General features: G+C 45.5%; 1 protein-coding gene across 1 annotated transcript; it reads left to right on the top strand.

The window, feature by feature from the left end:
• The first annotated feature begins 2,653 nt into the window (after positions 1-2,653).
• On the top strand, positions 2,654-3,271 carry nad6 (NADH dehydrogenase subunit 6). Its single transcript has one exon. It carries the CDS (start codon positions 2,654-2,656, stop codon positions 3,269-3,271), a length of 618 nt encoding a protein of 205 aa, YP_010438336.1.
• Positions 3,272-18,795: the final 15,524 nt, after the last annotated feature.

Raw genomic sequence — 18,795 nt, 5'->3', positions numbered from 1 at the left:
TAATACGGGGGTTGGGGGGTTCTTGTGGAGCAGTCTGCTCAAGGATGATTCTCAAAGATCTTTCTCAAACCTTCAGTTCATTCCCTTATAACTAACTATATACTATATAATTAGAATAGTTAGGCAAAGGAATGTACCAAAAAGAACTGCTTTGACGGGACCGTCAAGCGGGCTCGAATGCCTTCAACAGATGCACCTATCCGCCGTACAGATTCCATCTTCTGGTCAGAGCTTCCCTTACTTGGGAGTATTCTTAGGAGTATTGCCCTAGCTAAGAGCTAAGAAGAAGTAGTAGCGAATACAGAGGCAGAAAGAAGACCCTGTTACTGAGCTCCCCCTGAGCGCAAGCAGCTCCCTGACTTTCTGAGTTATTTCCCTCCGTTCCGCCGGAATGGTAGCCTTTTTCGGGATCTTTGCTATCCCATTGGTCGATCTGTCTTTCAATACTTCCATCTCCAAGTTGAACCCATTCCTTCACTTATTCAGTGAAGCACTTCAAATTCCTCATTACCTAACCCTAAATAGGCTTATTTTCACCTCGATTTGGTTAAGGCCCGTATACGACCTCCTCTTCCCCTTCCACCAACTGCTACGCTTGCAGAGGACGCCATTGCCATTGCTAAGTCTTGGTTGCTTTTATTAGTCCGAAAGGAAAGAAAGGCGTAACGATCTGGGCACTGTAGCTGTAAAGGTTCAATAGAAATTCTAGCCGCTGGGCTTTCGCTTGATCTTCTTTCCGGATGTTTAAAGCTGGACTTTGGCGAGTCTTCTTATTTAGAGTCTTGGCCGTACTACTTGCCTGCTGGCTAATGGCTTTCCTTATTGGGATTTCTTTCCTATTGCTTGTCTTCCTGGTCAATCAAGCTTTCGACGAGTGACTCTTGGTTGCGGGGCCAGGGAAGGGACCGACTATCTACTTACCCGCGAAAGGGAAAGTAAGAGAGGAAGAATGCGCGACTGGCTATCGAGAAAAAAGACATTCTCTGCCCTTCTTTCTTCACTCTCGTTCTAGAAGGCATTCCGTCAAGCAGCATGGGATGAAGACGATTATGTGCAAGACAATTTTCGGCATAAGGCACTTCACTGCAAATAGCGTAGCGTATATAATATAAGAAAGGATGGAGAGTGTTAGTTAGTCTTTCTCTTTGCCATCCGATTCTATAAAGCCCATCTCTTGCAAGAGACGATTGGGGGGAAAGAAAAAAAAGAAGACTTCCTTGGAAGAGGATTCTCAACAGCAGATATAGCAGGGGATATCTTAACTATAGCAAAGAGAGGATTCGATGCTTTCTTCTCTTAGATGTGGCATTACCGGTCTTTGCAAGAAGGGCTTGGCGGAGTAAGGTTTAGGCTTTCCCTTGCCCATCTGGGGATGAATCCGCTCTTAGGACAACTAGGCTGTTTGAAGGTGCGTAGCGGAGTGAAGTCAAAGGACGTAAGATAGAGGAAGTACAGATAAACATCCTTTTGCCTTTAGTGCGTAGGCGTAAGAGAATTGACGGAAGCCAAGCAGCGTCAAGACAAGTCTGTTGATGACTTTCTCCATATACCGAGTAAGTTGATAAGATCATCAGTCGATTAGCCGCATCTGAGATGAGTAAGAAGTAATCCCTTTTCCTTCTTTCTGAGCTATCGATTGGAGGGGAATCACTAATGTCTCCCTCTTAGTTGTCCAGTCTACTTACTTCTCCACTTAACTTAACTCCGCTATCATAGCTTTTTATACATTCTCTTTCTGGCTGCTATCTTTCTAAGCAGGATGGGATCTTTAGGAAGAAGATTAGCCTGATTAAAGATAGCTAAGACCTCGGATAAAGAAAAAAAAGACGATTACCACGGGTCTCTTTAACAACCATTCCCAGATTGAATCGAAGATCGGGACCAATAGCATCTATGGTATTATCGAAAGAGGACAAAGGACGGCCAAGGACCAAGAACAGTCTCTTTCCTGTGCTATCAAGAACGAAAAGAAGGACGGGAAGGAGCAGGAATTGCGGGATGCTATAGAGATAGATGGCTATGAGACTAGTCCAAAGAGTCACTTTCTAAAGCTTCCTCTCCTCCTTTAGGCTATGGGCGAAGGTTTGGTAACTAAGAGGTCTTGGCTTCTTCCCCTGACACGCATACCACTGTCCTGTACACTAAGTCAAACTAGCTCTAAGACGAGTACGGGCCCTCATTCCATTCCTACCTCCCCCTATCTCTACTTCTGCTAACGACCGCTAGAATTGGGATATCGAGAAAGAGGGTAGACCGTAAAGGGTTCAACAAAGAAAAGCAAGAAAACGTAAGCCCAACCGGGCTTACGTTTTTCAACTGCATCGTACCGTACTATGGAAGGGGTCCGTACCCCCTTTAGATAGATAGAGCCCCCGCGCTCCTAATGTAGAGCTAGAACTACTGCTACCGCGGAATCCGCGATCACACATGAGTACCTCGCCTTCCAAAAAGAGCGGCTACTAATTGGCACTAATGCTAATGGGGACCATCGATCAAGAAGGACTTCGGAGACTGCAATTGAATTGAGAAAAAAGAAATTGCGTATGAAATACGCCCAAAGACTCCCATGCCTTTCTTGGTTGGACCAACCAGATTTCCGAAAAGTCTTTCTGTTAGAGCAAGAAGCGGAACTACAAGTGAATCTTAATAAGTCATGATACTTTCCGTTTTGTCGAGCCCTGCTTTGGTCTCTGGTTTGATGGTTGCACGTGCAAAAAATCCGGTACATTCCGTTTTGTTTCCCATTCCAGTCTTTCGCGACACTTCAGGTTTACTTCTTTTGTTAGGTCTCGACTTCTTCGCAATGATCTTCCCAGTAGTTCATATAGGAGCTATAGCCGTTTCATTCCTATTCGTTGTTATGATGTTCCATATTCAAATAGCGGAGATTCACGAAGAAGTATTGCGCTATTTACCAGTGAGTGGTATTATTGGACTGATCCTTTGGTGGGAAATGTTCTTCATTTTAGATAATGAAACCATTCCATTACTACCAACCCAAAGAAATACGACCTCTCTGAGATATACGGTTTATGCCGGAAAGGTGCAAAGTTGGACGAATTTGGAAACATTGGGCAATTTACTTTATACCTACTATTTCGTCTGGTTTTTGGTTCCTAGTCTTATTTTATTAGTAGCCATGATTGGGGCTATAGTACTGACTATGCATAGGACTACAAAGGTGAAAAGACAGGATGTATTCCGACGAAATGCTATTGATTTTAGGAGGACTTTAATTAGGAGGACGACAGACCCACTCACGATCTACTAAAAGGGAAGTAGCTTGATTGGTTCGAATCCAATTCGTGAGATATGAAATGTTATTGATGTCGGCGAAAGGCTTTGTGGAGCCCGACAAAAAAGTCAAACTCCCCGCTTACTACAACCCCGATTCCTATTAAAAATCCCCGGAAAACGGATTTTGTTTCAAAAAAAGCAAGGGGTGAAAACACGTTTCACGCCAAAAAACACGGGAAAACACCCTTTTGTCAAAGAGTTCCCGTCTCCTCTCCCTTTGGTCGAGCTAGTTTAATCTTCCTCTTTAAAATTCCATTTTTATCTTTTTTAAGTGCCTCAGAAGCGAAGAAGCTACACTGAGATCAGGCGTTAAGAGGTATTTATATCCCCCCATAAATGCAATTTTCTATCGTGCTCAATAAAGCTCTCAGTCCGTTTTCGGAGACAGGGAGAAAGGCTTCTTTGGCTGTAGTAGGTTCTGAAAGAAAGGAGGGAGGAACAACCAACAAAGTAACCAACTCCTTCACTCACTCACTATGTAGCGCAAGGAAGTGTGCGAGCTTGCTAGGAGTGTAATGATTAGCAGCTTTCCCTTTAGGCTGTTAGATGCTAGAGACAGGAAGAAAGGAAGAACTTTCCTTCCGCGCATGCTCTTTTCGAGAGAGCGTTCACTTACTATAAGAGCAAGGAAGTTATGGAGCTAGGAGTTAAGTAATGTTAAAACAACAGGAACAGCAGGCAAAGAACAACCACTTCCACACCATTCATGCTCCCTCCCAGGAAGCGTTCACTCCTCTTATAGCGCAAGGAAGGTAAGGAGATAGGAGTATAACGACTAGCTCTTCTCTTTAAGCTGCTTTAAACGGTTAGAGGATGGGGGAGCACCCCCATACCACGTAGCTCCACATTAAGAAGACAGGAAGAGCTGCTTCCCCTCCGTTCGTGTTCCTTCCAAGGGGCCACTCGCTCTCTGTTAGCAATAGCTTCATGCAGTGATGCCAAGGACAACGAGAAAGCAAGGCACCGAAGGTGATGAGATATTTCATGGTTTTACCGCGCAACAGATAAGGACAAACTACTAGCAATTAAGGGTCATTTCGCTCATAAAACAACTCTTTTTTGCTTGTTTGTCCTGATAACGGAGTCAATAAGCTGCGCTCCCTAACTCCCTGGAACTCGCATCCCAACGCGCACCTTCGGTTACTTCGCTGCCTCACCTTCGGTGCCTTGTCGTCGTAAAGCGTTGCTTCTCTCCTCCACAGAGCGGGCAAGCAGACTCAAGGGCGGCTAAAGATACCATAGGGAAGAGTAGACAGAAAAAGTCCTTCTAACCGCAAGGAAGAGTCGCTGAGACAGAAGCCTCACCCCTCTCCCTACGGTCGAGCAAGTAAACTCCCTTTGGAGCCTCACCTTCAGGAAGGCATCGCAAGGAAAGAGTGACAAGAGGTTACGAAGTAAAAGAAAGGAATGTAGCTACTTACTAGAAAGGTTCTGAAAGGAAGGTGGTGCTCTTCACCTCGAGCTATACCATCTTAATGCCCTTTCGAATCAAAAAGTGACATGGTGAAGTGACACAGTCCTACGGGTGAAAGCACCATTGCTATGGAAAAACACGGTAAAATAGACTCTTTTCAACAGTTCCTGCCTCCCTTTCTTCCCCAGTCAATAAGGACACCTCTCCTTCCCCTTTTCTTTCAGAACCTTTAGGGGAAATGGAAAAAGAATGGCATAATTTCTTTGACTTCGTAACCTTTGGTGCCTCCTCTCTAGAGCTTTCATTCGAGCGCACCCTCATTCCAATCGCCTCGCTCTAACGAGTAAACTCCCTCTCCTGTTGGTCGAGCTACCCTCCTTAAAGAGCAAGTAACCTACCTTCGATGCCCTAGTGTTTCACTCTCGTCGTAAAGCTGCTTCACCTTCGGCACCTTCACAGGAACTCCCATTCTAACACAACCTAAACGGTTGCCTTACTCTAACGGTCGAGCAAGTAACTCCCCTTGGTGCTCTGCTTCTTCATGAATGCTTTTTACCTTCGCTTCTACCAGTTCCTATGAAAACCACGGGAAAACAGAGTGATTTGAATCAAGAGTACGTGGGTTTCTACCAATTTCTATTCTAAAGCACGGAAAACGCACTTCCTTCATAACCTTTGTTGTCTTGATCCTCAGTCAAAGAACACTCTCCTTCTTTCAGAACCGGCACGCTTTCATTACTTCGGTTCTTCGCTCAAGGGAAAAGCAGCGCAGGAAACTTACTTAAAGAAGTCTAAAGATAGGACCTAAAATTCTTTCAGAACCTTCTGCAAGGAGCAGCCATTGAGCTAAGAGCTTCAACCCCCCGGTACCACTCCACATCAAGGAAGTTTACTAGCTCGACCAAAGGTAGGGACTCACTCGACCATAGGGAGAGGGAGTGAAACTTGCTTACTTGTTAGAGTAAGGAAGAAGGGAAGAGAGCAATCCTTAGCACAAGCGCTAAGCGATAATAATTCCTTGTACTCATTAAATACAAATACGGAAGATTAGGTGCCCCAAATAAATAAAAGGCAGTTCGTGCACTGAAGGTATCCCTCTTATTTCCATAAACAGAATAACTCCCCTTCCTCACATACAGGAAAGCACAGGGCTCGGAGAGCGCCTGCCATTAATTACCCGAGGGAAATCTTTCATCTTTAAATGGTTAGCCCGAAAAGCCGGATCGGGATAGCCGCGCTTACCTCAATGACGGGAGAGACGGGGTTCGAGAACCCTTATTTACTTAGATTGGTAGGGAATCCACAGGAAGAACGAACCAGGAGACAATGACTTTCGGGGTTAGCGGGCTTACCTCGTGGAATGGCCGTTGAATGGCCTCGGAGTGAACGGGGGTACCTCAACAATGAGAGTAGACCCTCTTGCACGTGGAATTCCTCAAAGACAGGAGAGGGAAGAGTTTTCAAGGAACCAGCTCCTGGGGACTTCTATTAAGAACGGCTTTTGGTCTTAGTATGTGGTACAGCATATAGAGTCGTGAGACGCTCTACTTCCTCTTGTTCAGTTATCGATTCGCTGGCTGTTTCCGGGGGGCCCAGATGCTTTGCGAGACTGAAAGCTTCATTTTGTGTTCGGTTGCGTTATCTACCGCAAAGAGGGACTCCCCCTTTCTATTAGAACAGTGTTAGTTCGCTATTACTGCCGGTCAGGCCGACGAGAATTCCATTCTGATATTGCTATGTGCGCCACTAGAGCTTTGATCATATGCTTTGAGCCGAGTCGATGATAATATTCGTGTACGTATGCCATGTAGATTGAAAAGGGAGAAGCCCTCACTGACGGAGTATAAATAGCACACCGGATGGATCATTCAATGGAAAGCCGAAGGCGAAGAGTTAACACCTCCTAAGGGCTGGGTGAGAGAAAGCGTCCTTTGTTGATACCTAGTGTACACCGCCACCTACTGAAATGGATTAATAAACGTTGCTTTCTATTGCTTGTAGCGGCGTTGCTTCCTTTTGTTCACCGCGAATAATTCAATCTTGAGAAAGAAGGCCTTGTGGGGCATCTCCAACAGCGCCAAAGAAGGAAGATGTTAAGTATTCTTTGGCACCGCTCACTTACGGTTTTATACAGAGGGGGGTTGTATTGAAGGGCCATAAGCTTTGAATCAATATGCGTTGGTTCCAATCCGGATCTCGTTGTTTGGGTCTCGAGATGATATTCAGGAGACAAAAGAGCAGAGCTGATAGAAATGCTAATTATAATGGAGATACTAATAAAAACTTTAATAAAGAAAGACTTGTGCCCATTGTCCAAGATTCCTTTGTGGGACTTTCTTTTTCTTCTTCTTGACTTGACTCAACAACCCTCCCATTCAGGACAGAACTCTAAGGGTATCTCTGAAGATTAAAAATACAGAAGAGCGACTGCCAATCAAGACAATATTGAAGCACGCGCCTTAGGACCGATCCCAGTGAAATAGGAAAACGAATCCGCGCGCTACCGACTAGTAGAGTCTCCTTCATCGATCGGAACAAAACTAGCAAAAGAAACTTTGAGGGAGCTGCGCTATACATAATACTAAGGGACCCAGGCTCTGCCCGAATGATACGATCCGCAACTTCTAGTACCCAAGCTATGTGATCAATAACTCTTCTCCTAGAGGCGAATCCCTCAGGGCGCCCTAAGCAACCGAAGGGTAGAGAAGATGAAGAATAAGGGTAATCTACACATGCGGCTATACCACCAAAAGGAAAGAGAGGACCGATTGATACCAATAGCAAGATACACATCTTTTTAGACTCCGAGGGGTGAGAATAGTTGAAGATCAGAAGATTGGAATGAAATACCTTAATAGATTAAGTGCAAACTTTATTTTATATATTTTATATGAGTAAGCCCCTTCCCTTAGGAACAGAAGGATACACAAGGGGGTAATTTCTCACAATTATTCACGTTCAACTCCAAGATCCAGCAAGCCAACTTTAACCGAAACTGAGTTACATTCTCCCTCTCTTCCTAATGGAGGCACATATCATTCTTGTAACAGTGGATGGATAATCTAAAGTCTCGTAGTCTTTGTTTCTAAAAAGGTTGTGTCCTTTCTACATATATAGAAATTTAAGTCTTTCACCCCTCCTTTATCGAATTTGCTATGGCAAATCTAGTAGAGTAGGGCTAATCAGAAGTTTAACTATGGCGATTGGAAGAGGCACAACCTCAATTCAAGTCGAGCAGCAGCTTTTCTACACTCAAAGGGAACCCGGCATCCCATTAACTGAGACTTCCTATGCATAGCTGTAGCCTTTCGTCATACCCAAAGGGTACTTAGTGCCTCCACCAACTACTAGGCTGTAATCTTCTTGTTTCTAAACTAAATCGAGGGTCTATGCGGCTCTCTGAATAATATGTCCACAGCAGTCTATTTGAAGCGTTCCTGCCCTTTCTTGTCTTGAATTAAACGGAATTGAATAACCCTGTGTAGTGGGTAGAATATGCCTGTGTAGCGGATAGCATGGACTGATTGAAATAGCATACTTGTGCAATGGATCTCGTTTATCTTTCATATGTTAAATGTTCGTGTAGTGAATTCACGGCTAGAGATAGTACATTCTGGGTCGATCAAGGAAGGTAGCGTATACGGGTACTTGGGATTGAGTAGAGCATAGGTTCAATAACCGGGCTTGGAAAAGAGAATGAGAATCTCGTTCAGCAAGAGGCTGGGTTTTTGGTCTTTCTACGTTTCAAGTGCCACTCCTTTGGTTAGTACTCCAAATTGGATTTCTTTCTTGTTGGTTCGAAGTAATGCTCCTTTTATTTAGCTATGACCTACATTCTTTGGTTAAAGTGCTCATGCAGCTTCTAAGGGATGCGTTCCCCTCCAAGTTGTTTCAAAGTAGCATCTGTGGATAAACGATGGTTAAGCCGCATCAGTGCGGTCGGGATCGCCCGGCACTTGTGAGGCAGAAGAATCCTTGAATAAGAAGATCGAGCCAATCCTTAGCACAAGCGCTAAGCGATAATAATTCCTTGTGGAAAGTCTTTTTTTAGTACTTGTTAGCGTCCCTTCCCCCTTTCTATGTACCCAGTCTACGAACCTGGCCTATTGGTTGATGATAGGGTTCCTGTTGGTGGAGCTCCTGCCCTTGGCCTTGGTTCCAGTCTCGTCTCGCATGCCAGCAAGTATTCTAGAAAGAATGACTTGGTTTCATGTAGCTACTATAGCTCCTCTCGCCTTTCTAGCCTGCCTTGTGTTGCTAGGAAATGGCTCTAAGCCTTTTTCGAGGCTTTCACCCTGAAAACTGAACTAGACCCCGTTCCCTCTATGTCCATTCAATCTGAATCTTGCTGCATGAATGCACTGTAAGACCAGGAATGCCCTCAATGATCCCTTCCTCTCCCTCTCCCTCTCCTATGGTCGAGCGAGTCCCTACCTATGGTCGAGCAACTTTCACCCGCACTAGCACTAGTATATGGTGATATCAAACTCGAAAGCCCGAACACAAGCAAGCTTACCTTTAAGTCATCAGAGGAAAAACCCGACGATCCAGGGTGGGGAAGTCCAGTAGCCAAAAGATATGAACTCGCTTTAAAGATCAGGGGATCTAGCTAGAACCAAAATAGGATACTTTTGGTCCGGTACGGAATTTATTTCCATATCCTGCATATAGAGAGGAAAGGAGAAGGGGCGGAATTCTAGACCGATTATCCCACGCAGTAATAGGCATACCACTCCCAGTCTCGCTAAGTTGTCGTTCCTACGGCCTCTGGAGAGCATGAAAACGCTAGTTCAGCTGCTCACATAGCGTCGGACGAGTGGTTTTAGCCTTTCAAAAAGTGATTTCAACTAAAGTCTTGAGTGAAGTGCGTTAGCCCCTTAAGCTGTAGTCTAATAAGAATCTAGCTATTGTACTTTCTATCTCCAGTAACAAAGAGGAATAGGAAGCTGTACGCGTGCGAGTAGTAGTAGAGGTAAGTGGTAGTAGTGACGAAAGTAGTAGTAGGTGTCTCCTTTCCCAAAGTCTTAGTAGTTGTACGAAGGCCAGTATTTAAGAAAATGTAATTGGCAGGAGGTCTCATCTCTCTTGTTCCTAGACCGAAGTCTCCTATTAAGAGATCAGTCTTCATCCTTTCCAATACGAACCTTTAGCTCAAGCTGGAGGATAAAAAGAATATTATTATTACGGGATATCCCTCTTGTTCTATTGTATTCCCTCAGGCTGTAATGCCTATAGTTCCAACTGCCTTTCACTCTTCTTCTCTGAATATATTATATTCTAGCTACCTTTCTCCGGCTAACGCGTATCCGTTTTCTTGTACTTATCAACTGTTTGTCGAGATTGGCTTGGTCTTCCGCTACGCCCCTAAGCACTAGAAATGTCAGAAGCAAAATCGTAACGTAGAAAAGAGAGGAAAAAAGAAGACAGACAGACTGAAGGCGATGGCTGGGAGGCGTGGTTTACGAACGGTCCCGACTAACTAAAGTAAATTATCTTCCTATGATCTCCCTTCCTCTGCTCCAAGGATATTGCAGCAAACTGGAAAATTCCACCGGAGATGCAGAGCAGTCGTTAGGCCTCAAACTGGTGTAGGAAAAGACTAGTTATAAGCATATAGCTGAAGTAGCAGAGAACTAACACATAGGATCTGTTGCGGTATTATTCCTTCTCGATGCGAAGAATAACGTAGTTTCGGACCATGGATCGAGTCAAACAACTCTTTCTACCCATCCTGTATATTGTCCTTTTCGTTCTGTGTGTGTTGGAATAGAAATATTCTATTAGACGGATAGGCATTGCACCCTCACCTCAGGATCAGAGGGCTTGTTTGAGCGCTAAGCTTTGTTCGCTTCGCAAGTGACGGTTGTGCTCCTCTTCCTTCGCTGCTTTCGTACACCAGGGGGGCTAGTTGAGCAGCCTCCTCTCGCCGTGCCCGGTTCCCAAAGCAAAGCATTGAAAGAACACGGGGAGTGGCCGGATAATCCTTACTATTTTCATAGTAGAGGTTATTATTTCAATACTACATTAACCGAGGTTGAAAAAGCACAGGAAAAGGGAAAGGCCCTACTTATGATGGGGGGAGTCGAAGTGTCCATGGTAGGCGATGAATGGAGGAGTCGATCAAGGCAGGAGGTTGACTTAGTCTTCTATCCCTGCTCTTCCGGGGTTGGTCGATAATTCCTCAACTATTGGGTAAACATAGATCCTAGAGAGCGAGTTTAAGCAGCATTACTAGAAGAAGGAGTTGATGAGGTTTTTAGACTCAAGGCTTCCGTATCTGTTCTGATTTATCAAAAGAAAAGGTTTTCAGATATCCATTAAAAGCCCTGGTTTTAAAATATCTGGTCCAACCGAAAAGAAGGTCAAAACGGACCTATTGATTGACCATAGATGCGAACTCCCACACCCTTAGCCAGTACCAGCGACTAGTCTTCGGGCTACGAGGTATATAGGGCGAGAGCCTGCTAAGGTAAGCCTTAAGCCTATACCCGTGTTGAGCCTCATGCATGTACTGAACCTAGGCATAGCCTGCTAAGGAACCCAATAAATTGCACTACACTCAGTACGCACTTATTTCCGGGACCGCTTGATTCAGCATACAGCAGTGCAACATCGGACGTTAATCAGGAAGCATACAGCGGCAAGCACACATCTTTGCGGTCTTTCTAAACCTTATTTATTATATTAAGCCGGTGTCAGCCTTTAGGTTTTTATCCCTAATCTTGAGTGTTGAACCATAGGTTCGGCACAAGAGGAATCTTTCTTAGACTCGGTTCGCCGTCAGTTTGCAAACCGCGGGTGGGTGCGAACTACTAGAGGCCCGTCCAGGAGGTTAGTCAAAATAGAGGACCTAGAACGCCTTGGTGAATCAGACCCAGAGATCATGGCCAACAACGCCAGTCACCGAGGTAACTTGCTTACTCTCTATGATGGGGACAATGAAGAGTCTACTGGCTCTAACCACCAGCGGAACCCTACAGCCCCGGCAAATCAGCAACTTTCTAACGAGGTAGTTAGCCGTCAACTAGCTGAGATTGCCTGGATGCTAGCACAATTGACCTCGCAGGTAGCCGAAATACCCTGGCTGCACCTGCTGCTCAAGGAACAAACCCTCCATCTACCACCCCGGCTCAGGGGACACAGATCCACAACCACAAAGCCAACCAAGAGTAGCAGATGCTAGACCTGTAGACCCAGTACCCCCTTCAGTTCAGAATCAGCCCGCAGTTCCTGAACCTGTGGATCACTACGAGAAAGAGATCTGAAGAAAGCCTCCTGCAGTACCGGCCGTGTCCTTGGCTCCCACTCCCATGAATCAGATAGTGCCATACGTCCCACCACAGCCGTCCGATCCTCTGATGGAGAAGATCAGTCGCCTTGAACGGGCAGTTAATAAATTGACTGGGGACAAGTATGATGTTGTAGATCTTGATAATCTCTCCCTATACCCCAAAGTAAGGCTTCCGTACGGTTTTAAGTGGCCAGAGATATATAAGTATAACGGAACCGAATGCATAACAAAATAGGATAAAAAGAGGCTTACCTCGGAGCTTCAATTTTAAAGGCAGGATGTATGTCGGAACTCTACAGCCCATGGGAATCGACAATGAGCTACTTGTCCAACTATTCCAGCGCAGTTTGACCGGACCCGCGCTGACTTGGTTGATGAACACTGACCCAAATACCATTCGCACACGGCCAGATCTGGCTAACGCCTTTGTGACGCACTATGCATACAATAAAAAAACTCAGTTATCAAGGCGTAAGCTAGAACTCGTTAAGCAAGGACCCACTGAGTCTTTCACCGACTTCATCACATAGCTTACTATAGAGGGGAAGGGCCCAAGCTGCTCAGTTTCAAAAGAGACCCTCGGAGGAAGATCAAATTGCTATGGTCTTGAAGAGCCTGAACCCTAAGTATACCAATAGGTTGACACTTACCCATCATCCAACCTTTCATTCTTTAGTTTGTGCTGGCTGCCAGATAGAAGATGCATTGGCAGCTGGGCGTTCGCTCCCCCTTTCTACGCCGTTGCTTTGCAATTTGCAACGGGTCCTCGAATAATAAGCAGAAAAAGTCTGCCGGGACCTCTCGGGCTAAAGCAGAGGTGAATACAATTGGAGCGGCGTCGCTGAACCAAACGCCTTACTATACACACTCCATCAGAAGGTCCGATTCATCCAGGGCAGCCAAATCGTTATGATTCACGGAGATCCGGATCGTCCGCCTGTTAAGAAAGTGAGAGACTACGCTGGATTCGTGCCCCCCTATTAGTAAGGTTCAGATTGGAGATCCGACGGAGCCGGAATTCTTTATTAGAAAGGGCAGGAAGTTAACATGGTGGAATTCAGCCCTCCGAGGAAAGAGTTGCTCCCGTCCTACTCATATGGGTAAGGGGAAAGGGCAACCCCAAAATCCTAAAGTAAAAAAAGGCAAAGGGCTACCTTCCGGGACTAGGATTGGGATGATACCAGCAAGGGCCTCCAGAATTCCCCGAATACCCAGTGCACTACGGGACATTTGGTTTGGGGTACAGGCCAAATAGGCAGGAACTGCATGATTACCATTGGAGAGGTGCAAAGGACAGATGTGCCAGTTAGATGATAATAATTACCAGGGGCGGTATTTGATTGAAATAGTGTGGTACTGGTACGAATGACTTTCTTTAATTATATAGCCCCTCTTCTAATTCCACGAATAGATTTGATCGATTAGGTTCTTCTTCGCTTTTAAGGCTTGTTCAATCAATCTCATGGGTTCCCATGGCTCGTCCTATAGGAAGGGGGATATCCCAGGGAAGTAAAGGTAGCTTGCTTACTTAGTGCTTGCGCTAAGGCCTGCTGACCCTATCTTTCTTCCATACTCGCAGCGAGTCTTACGAACGAGTGGAGCGTCTTCAATGCCGCCTAAACAGTTAAATAGTGGCTTGTTTTCGAGTCCTTCGGAAAGGATACTCCTAATGGTACCTTAGTTCTCCATAGGCGTCTGAAGGGGGAGTGGAGTGAAGGCATTCTCTTGGGGGAAGCCCGCCCTATACTAAGAGAAGAGGGCGCTATTTAAGGCCGAAGCACAACCAGACTCTTGTTCTTCCTCTTCAGCGGAAAAAGAAATAAGCAGGGTTCGTTTTGAGTTTAGCCCACGAAGCGGGGATATGGGGGTAAGTCCGCTAAGTCCAAGAAATTCTGCAGTAACCTCACTCGCTCCTTCGGGATATATTTACTCCGAAAAAAGGAAACAACAAAGTGGAGGTACGGGGTTCCATTCCACAGGCAGCGAAGCAGTAATTCAGTATGCGACTTAGCTTTTGTTAAGGTAGGGTGGTGGTAGGAGCGAATCCACCTGCCCAGGCGATTCTTATCTAAGTTTGAGCGCAGGGGAGCTATAAGTCAATCAGCTGGGTCAAACTAGCTAGCCTGCGTCATGTACGGCATATGCCAGAAAAAGAGGCAAAAAAAACAGAGTTGGAACTTCTTGTTCGAGTAGATGCGGGATTGACTCTCCGGGTGTACCGCCCACTGAGAATTGGTGAGGTGACGTCCCTAGCTAAATGGTTTGAGAATGGAACAGCCCGTCCATCTTCTGGGGTAGCAAGGCCAGGAAGTAGAGATTAGCCTTCCCGCATTTCTATTCTTAGTCAATTATATTTGTCTTGTCGTTGAAGCGTGCTGCTGCTCCTGTCGAGAGGTCTTACTTAGATCACATTGGGCTTGGGATGGGACAAGCTTCTCTATCAATTGGCAAATCTGAGCCTTAATCTTTCTATTCAAATTAGGGTTATAAAATATGAATATTTAGTAAGAAGCCATCCACGCCGAGGTTAACAAAGAATTGGATTTCCCATGAAAAAAAAATTTTAAGCCAAAGCAAGTACATCTGATATCGATCACTCTACTTCTTAACCGAGCCCTCAGCGGCTGTCATTCCAGTTGTTGATACCGTAGTAAGCAAATCAATGGATACCTTAGATAGCTAAACTCGCTCAACGGCGAAAGGTCCGAACTACAGCCCTGGCAAATAAGGCAGTTTTTCTTACCCGGCGACTATACCCGTTGTTACACAGATTAGCACTTAGCCCGTCGATGTCCATGTGTATTGGCTTTGGCCCGGTTATGATTGTAATGAAGTATAAACCACTCCCAGTCCCCAACCATTGGTAGACACATCTAAAAGAAAGGAGATATCTCAACTCATTCTGGAGGAGGTGTGCAAATGCAAATGGGGTAACCCCCGCGTATGCCGCTTTTAAGCCTTGTTCCAACGTCCGGATGTGCCATATTCCCAAAATAAAATGAAAACAGGATTCTTGGGTAGTCATAGAGCGGGTTTACTTGTTTCTAGAGGAAGCCTAATCAGCTAGTCGCGCGGAGCTACTGCGTTCCTCCCCCTATCGGTGGAGCTACTGCGTTCCTTCGCTCAACCGAAACGGGCTGAAACGACAACAATTTCTGGGAGCCCGTATTGGCCGGGAGCTAGAACCGCAACAACCCCGTGGTTGACGTCTTATCTTAGCACTTTATCACCTATCTTTGCCAGGGGAGTCCCGTCTTTTGCTAACGAAGAAAGAGCAATGGTATTCATTAATAAGTATTTATAGCCGACCATTTAATTTAGAAAAAGATGCCAGCTAGATGCTTAACACATCAAGCTCGGTAGATTCATTTGGTTGTTTTTCCTTGGCTTATCGAACCAGCGTATGCCCATTCCTCCTTTGATGACTCCCAGTAGAGAAAGCCTAAATTTGCCGATTAAGGCCCGTCTCAGTGATATGGCCTAGATGTATCTTTCTCATTCCCTGCTGACCTGGCTGGCCACGTTACTGAGTTCCTAGGAACGAGCAAGGAAGATTTTGAGCCCCAACGACAAACGAACCTACGGGCGGGGCATTTTCGGAGAGTAGCCCGCTTCCTTCTTACTTCCAATTGTCCGGTCCGGTTCTTTCTTTAATGTGGAATCGTTTTAGCCTATTAGATCTAAGGCCCAGCAAACAGAGGAAAAGCAACTTGACCTCGTTTAGAGGTTAAGGAGATGAAAGAGAGGAGGTTACGTTACTAGGGGAGACAAACGCGCTTCGGATGAACATTCGGCTAAAGGATCTGGAAGTGGCCCTGACGGAACTCACTCTTGATCAGATCCGTAGCAAGCACTGACGAAACTATACTTTAATTCAGGCTTTAAAGCCGTAGTTTACACTCGCTTCTCACCCCTCGCGATTTGCAGAGCTAAGACCGGCCGGGTTTTGTTTCTCAGTCTCTTTCTATCAGTAGGCTAGCCCCCCAGGTACTCTCTTTCAACCTGACGCGCTTCGGCCCCTCTTTTGGTTCTCCGCATATCCAATAAAAACAAAGCGTGCTGCTTCAACGAGCTCTCCTTCTGATGGTGGTGGATCAATAACTGAGTTTAATGTAGTTCTTCCCTCCGGAAACTTGGTTTTAAGCTATTTTTCGCTCCGTTGAAGAAGACTCACTACCCTACTACACTGATAAGAGTGGAGTCCCAAGCCAAGCAAGAGACGGATTCATAGTCAACTCGATCGACTGAAGAAACTGCCTTTACTGCTGCTGCTGAAACGAGATCCCCCGATTCAACTCGCTAAGTAACCCTTTTTAACCCCGCATCCGACGAGTTAACGACAGCAGAGTTAGTGGTTCCTATCGATGAATGCCCTGCAGAACTTATGGATAGGCTAGGCATACGGCTCAGGTCCAGCAGCAAGATAAGGCCCTTATGTAACGGAACTAGAAAAGTAGCCAGTTAGCAAGATATGGATTCAAAGCGAGAGTACGGGGATGTGGAACAGACAGAATAAACGGACTCTGCTGCTGATGCTGAAACGAGCTAGTTCTTCGCGAAAGAATCGTCGTATGCTCCGGGATGAAGACTTCCCTTCTACTGCTAAAAGGAGTAGGCCCGGCCCTGACTACAATACACTTGTATTCAATTCCATTTCAGATAAGCTACTAAAGCGAGAATCCACAACTGAATAAACGGAATCAACTGAAGCCGATGCCCTCCCTGCCTCTGTTGCTGATGAAACTAGATCCACGGATTCTCCTTCGGAAACTACTTCAGCTTCGTCTCCTTAGTCCCTATTCACTAAGCTTACTCTCTTTCAGATCGATCCTCGCTTATGCCCCTCTTGTGCAGAATGAGACTTTTAAATTGAAAATACGGGGTTTATAGACCTTGTGCAACTGAACCTTCACCCAAGATGTAAACCTTGTTCTTGCCTTTGGTCATATCTGGCTGCCGGTCTGCTTCACCCCCGCCCCGTTTGAGTGCTTGTTCTTGTTCTTGTTCCTGAGCTTGACGGAACTTGATAGAAGTAGTAAACGTCAGTTAAGCCGTAGTGCGCTAGATAGAAGTAGGAATAAGTCAAGCTGGCTGATCAATCCGGAAGGAGGTCATATGCTTTGGAAGAATCGTTGTGTGCTGTATCCGGAGTTGCTAGACGTGGATAAAGAGATAGAGAGGCACCGGATATACATTTAAGTAATAAGTTACCTCCCTGATGTAGTTTGTAGTGTTCCAAGAGGAACTAGAGATACATCGGGATCAAGAAAGAGATCCAGGTGGAAAGCCTAAGTGTTTTGATCTCCTTTGATCTTTCCCAAGCCAATGCCTATTTGAGATTTTACATATATTCCTTACCATTTCTCTTTCCAGGGCTAACACCCTCTCTTTTAGTGAGAGGTTCCCTCGAAGTGAATACCTGCTCCCTATGGTCGCCTGCACCTTTTCTTGATCGCCAGGCTGGTGGCTGTTCTTTTCAAAGATAGTGGTGGTATGCCCTGGGAAGCGCTGCGTTCTCCTGTTATTCTTTATTCCCCGGAATCATAAAAGTAAGTGAGAGGTGAAGCGTCAATTCGAGAGGTCAGTAACAAGTATTCCCCAAATCCACGGGAATCATAATAACAATGATGCAATTTATTTGAAAGAATTATTCATTCGGGCCGGGTTTTTGAATTCCCGCCTTTAGACCACCCTCCTCTATGGTAGCAGACGAGCTACTCGACTCCAAGCTTTCCGCACCTGGTATGAGCGAAAGGACGAACTCCAGGCCAACAAGTGCTTTTCATACCCGGTCGCGTCTCTCTCTTGGCCCGCCCTAGTGTATGGCCTATATAGGGGGCTTGCTTCTTCAGCCCTGGGCTCAGGCTTCTGCTCTGATTCCAGAACATTCTTCACGTAGGTTCTTACGGTACAACACGAGTCAAAGAAAGCCTTACGAGCCGATCTAACAACTAAACTAGGATAAGCCTGACAACCATACCGCTTCGCGCACTCACACCTAATAAACTCTTTGCCGTTAGAGCAATCCTTAGCCTCTGACTATATGATTTCAAGCCATACGCTTTTCTTTTCCTTTTAAGGGCTTGGGCCGAGCAGAATATACTATAACAACCCTGGCTGGCTACCAGCTGCTTCAAAAGCCAAGTGATTTCCCAATGAAGAACCTCAGGCGTTAGCGCAAGCAAAATGCTTTCTTTTTAAGGGCCTGGTGTACTGTGAGAAAGACTAACTTTCTCTCTAAAAGCTAGTTTTTTTGTGGTGAAATGTCGCCTACTTTTATGGTTTTGGTACAATGGAAAGGTATATATACGATCGACCGAAAGGCTTATAACCAACCCCTGTAATCAATTAAACTATCGTCTGTCTAGTTCGCTCAGACGAACGAACAGGAATGGACTCTACTCAAGACAGAGCGAAGAGAGAGACCACTGCTAGCTTAGGTAGAGAGAGAAATACACTTCTGGCATCCCCGCCCAAGAGCTAGCTTGGTGGGCTACATATTATAAATAAGCGTAGAGCGAGGCGATTGGAATGAGATACGAGATCGACGGACGGTACAGTACACATACATAAAAAGATTTAAAAACTACTTGAGACTAAGGCAGGTTTGGAAGTGAATTAAGTGAGGTTCAAGTTTGCTTTCCAAGCTGAGGGAGAATATGTTCTCTTACTTCCGGATAAAAGGCATCGATATGCCTGTAACGAACGGAGTCTTTATTATTTATCTTAGCCATAGAACGTTTCTCCAGAAGAAGCACAGCACGCTACTGCCCTCGTGGTTGTATGGCAAAAA

Source organism: Prunus mume, mitochondrion (assembly GCF_029339155.1).
Source record: "Prunus mume mitochondrion, complete genome".
NCBI classification, from domain to species: domain Eukaryota; kingdom Viridiplantae; phylum Streptophyta; class Magnoliopsida; order Rosales; family Rosaceae; genus Prunus; species Prunus mume.
The sequence above is the reverse complement of the archived record's forward strand: the minus strand, read 5'-3'. Positions and strand labels throughout refer to the sequence as shown.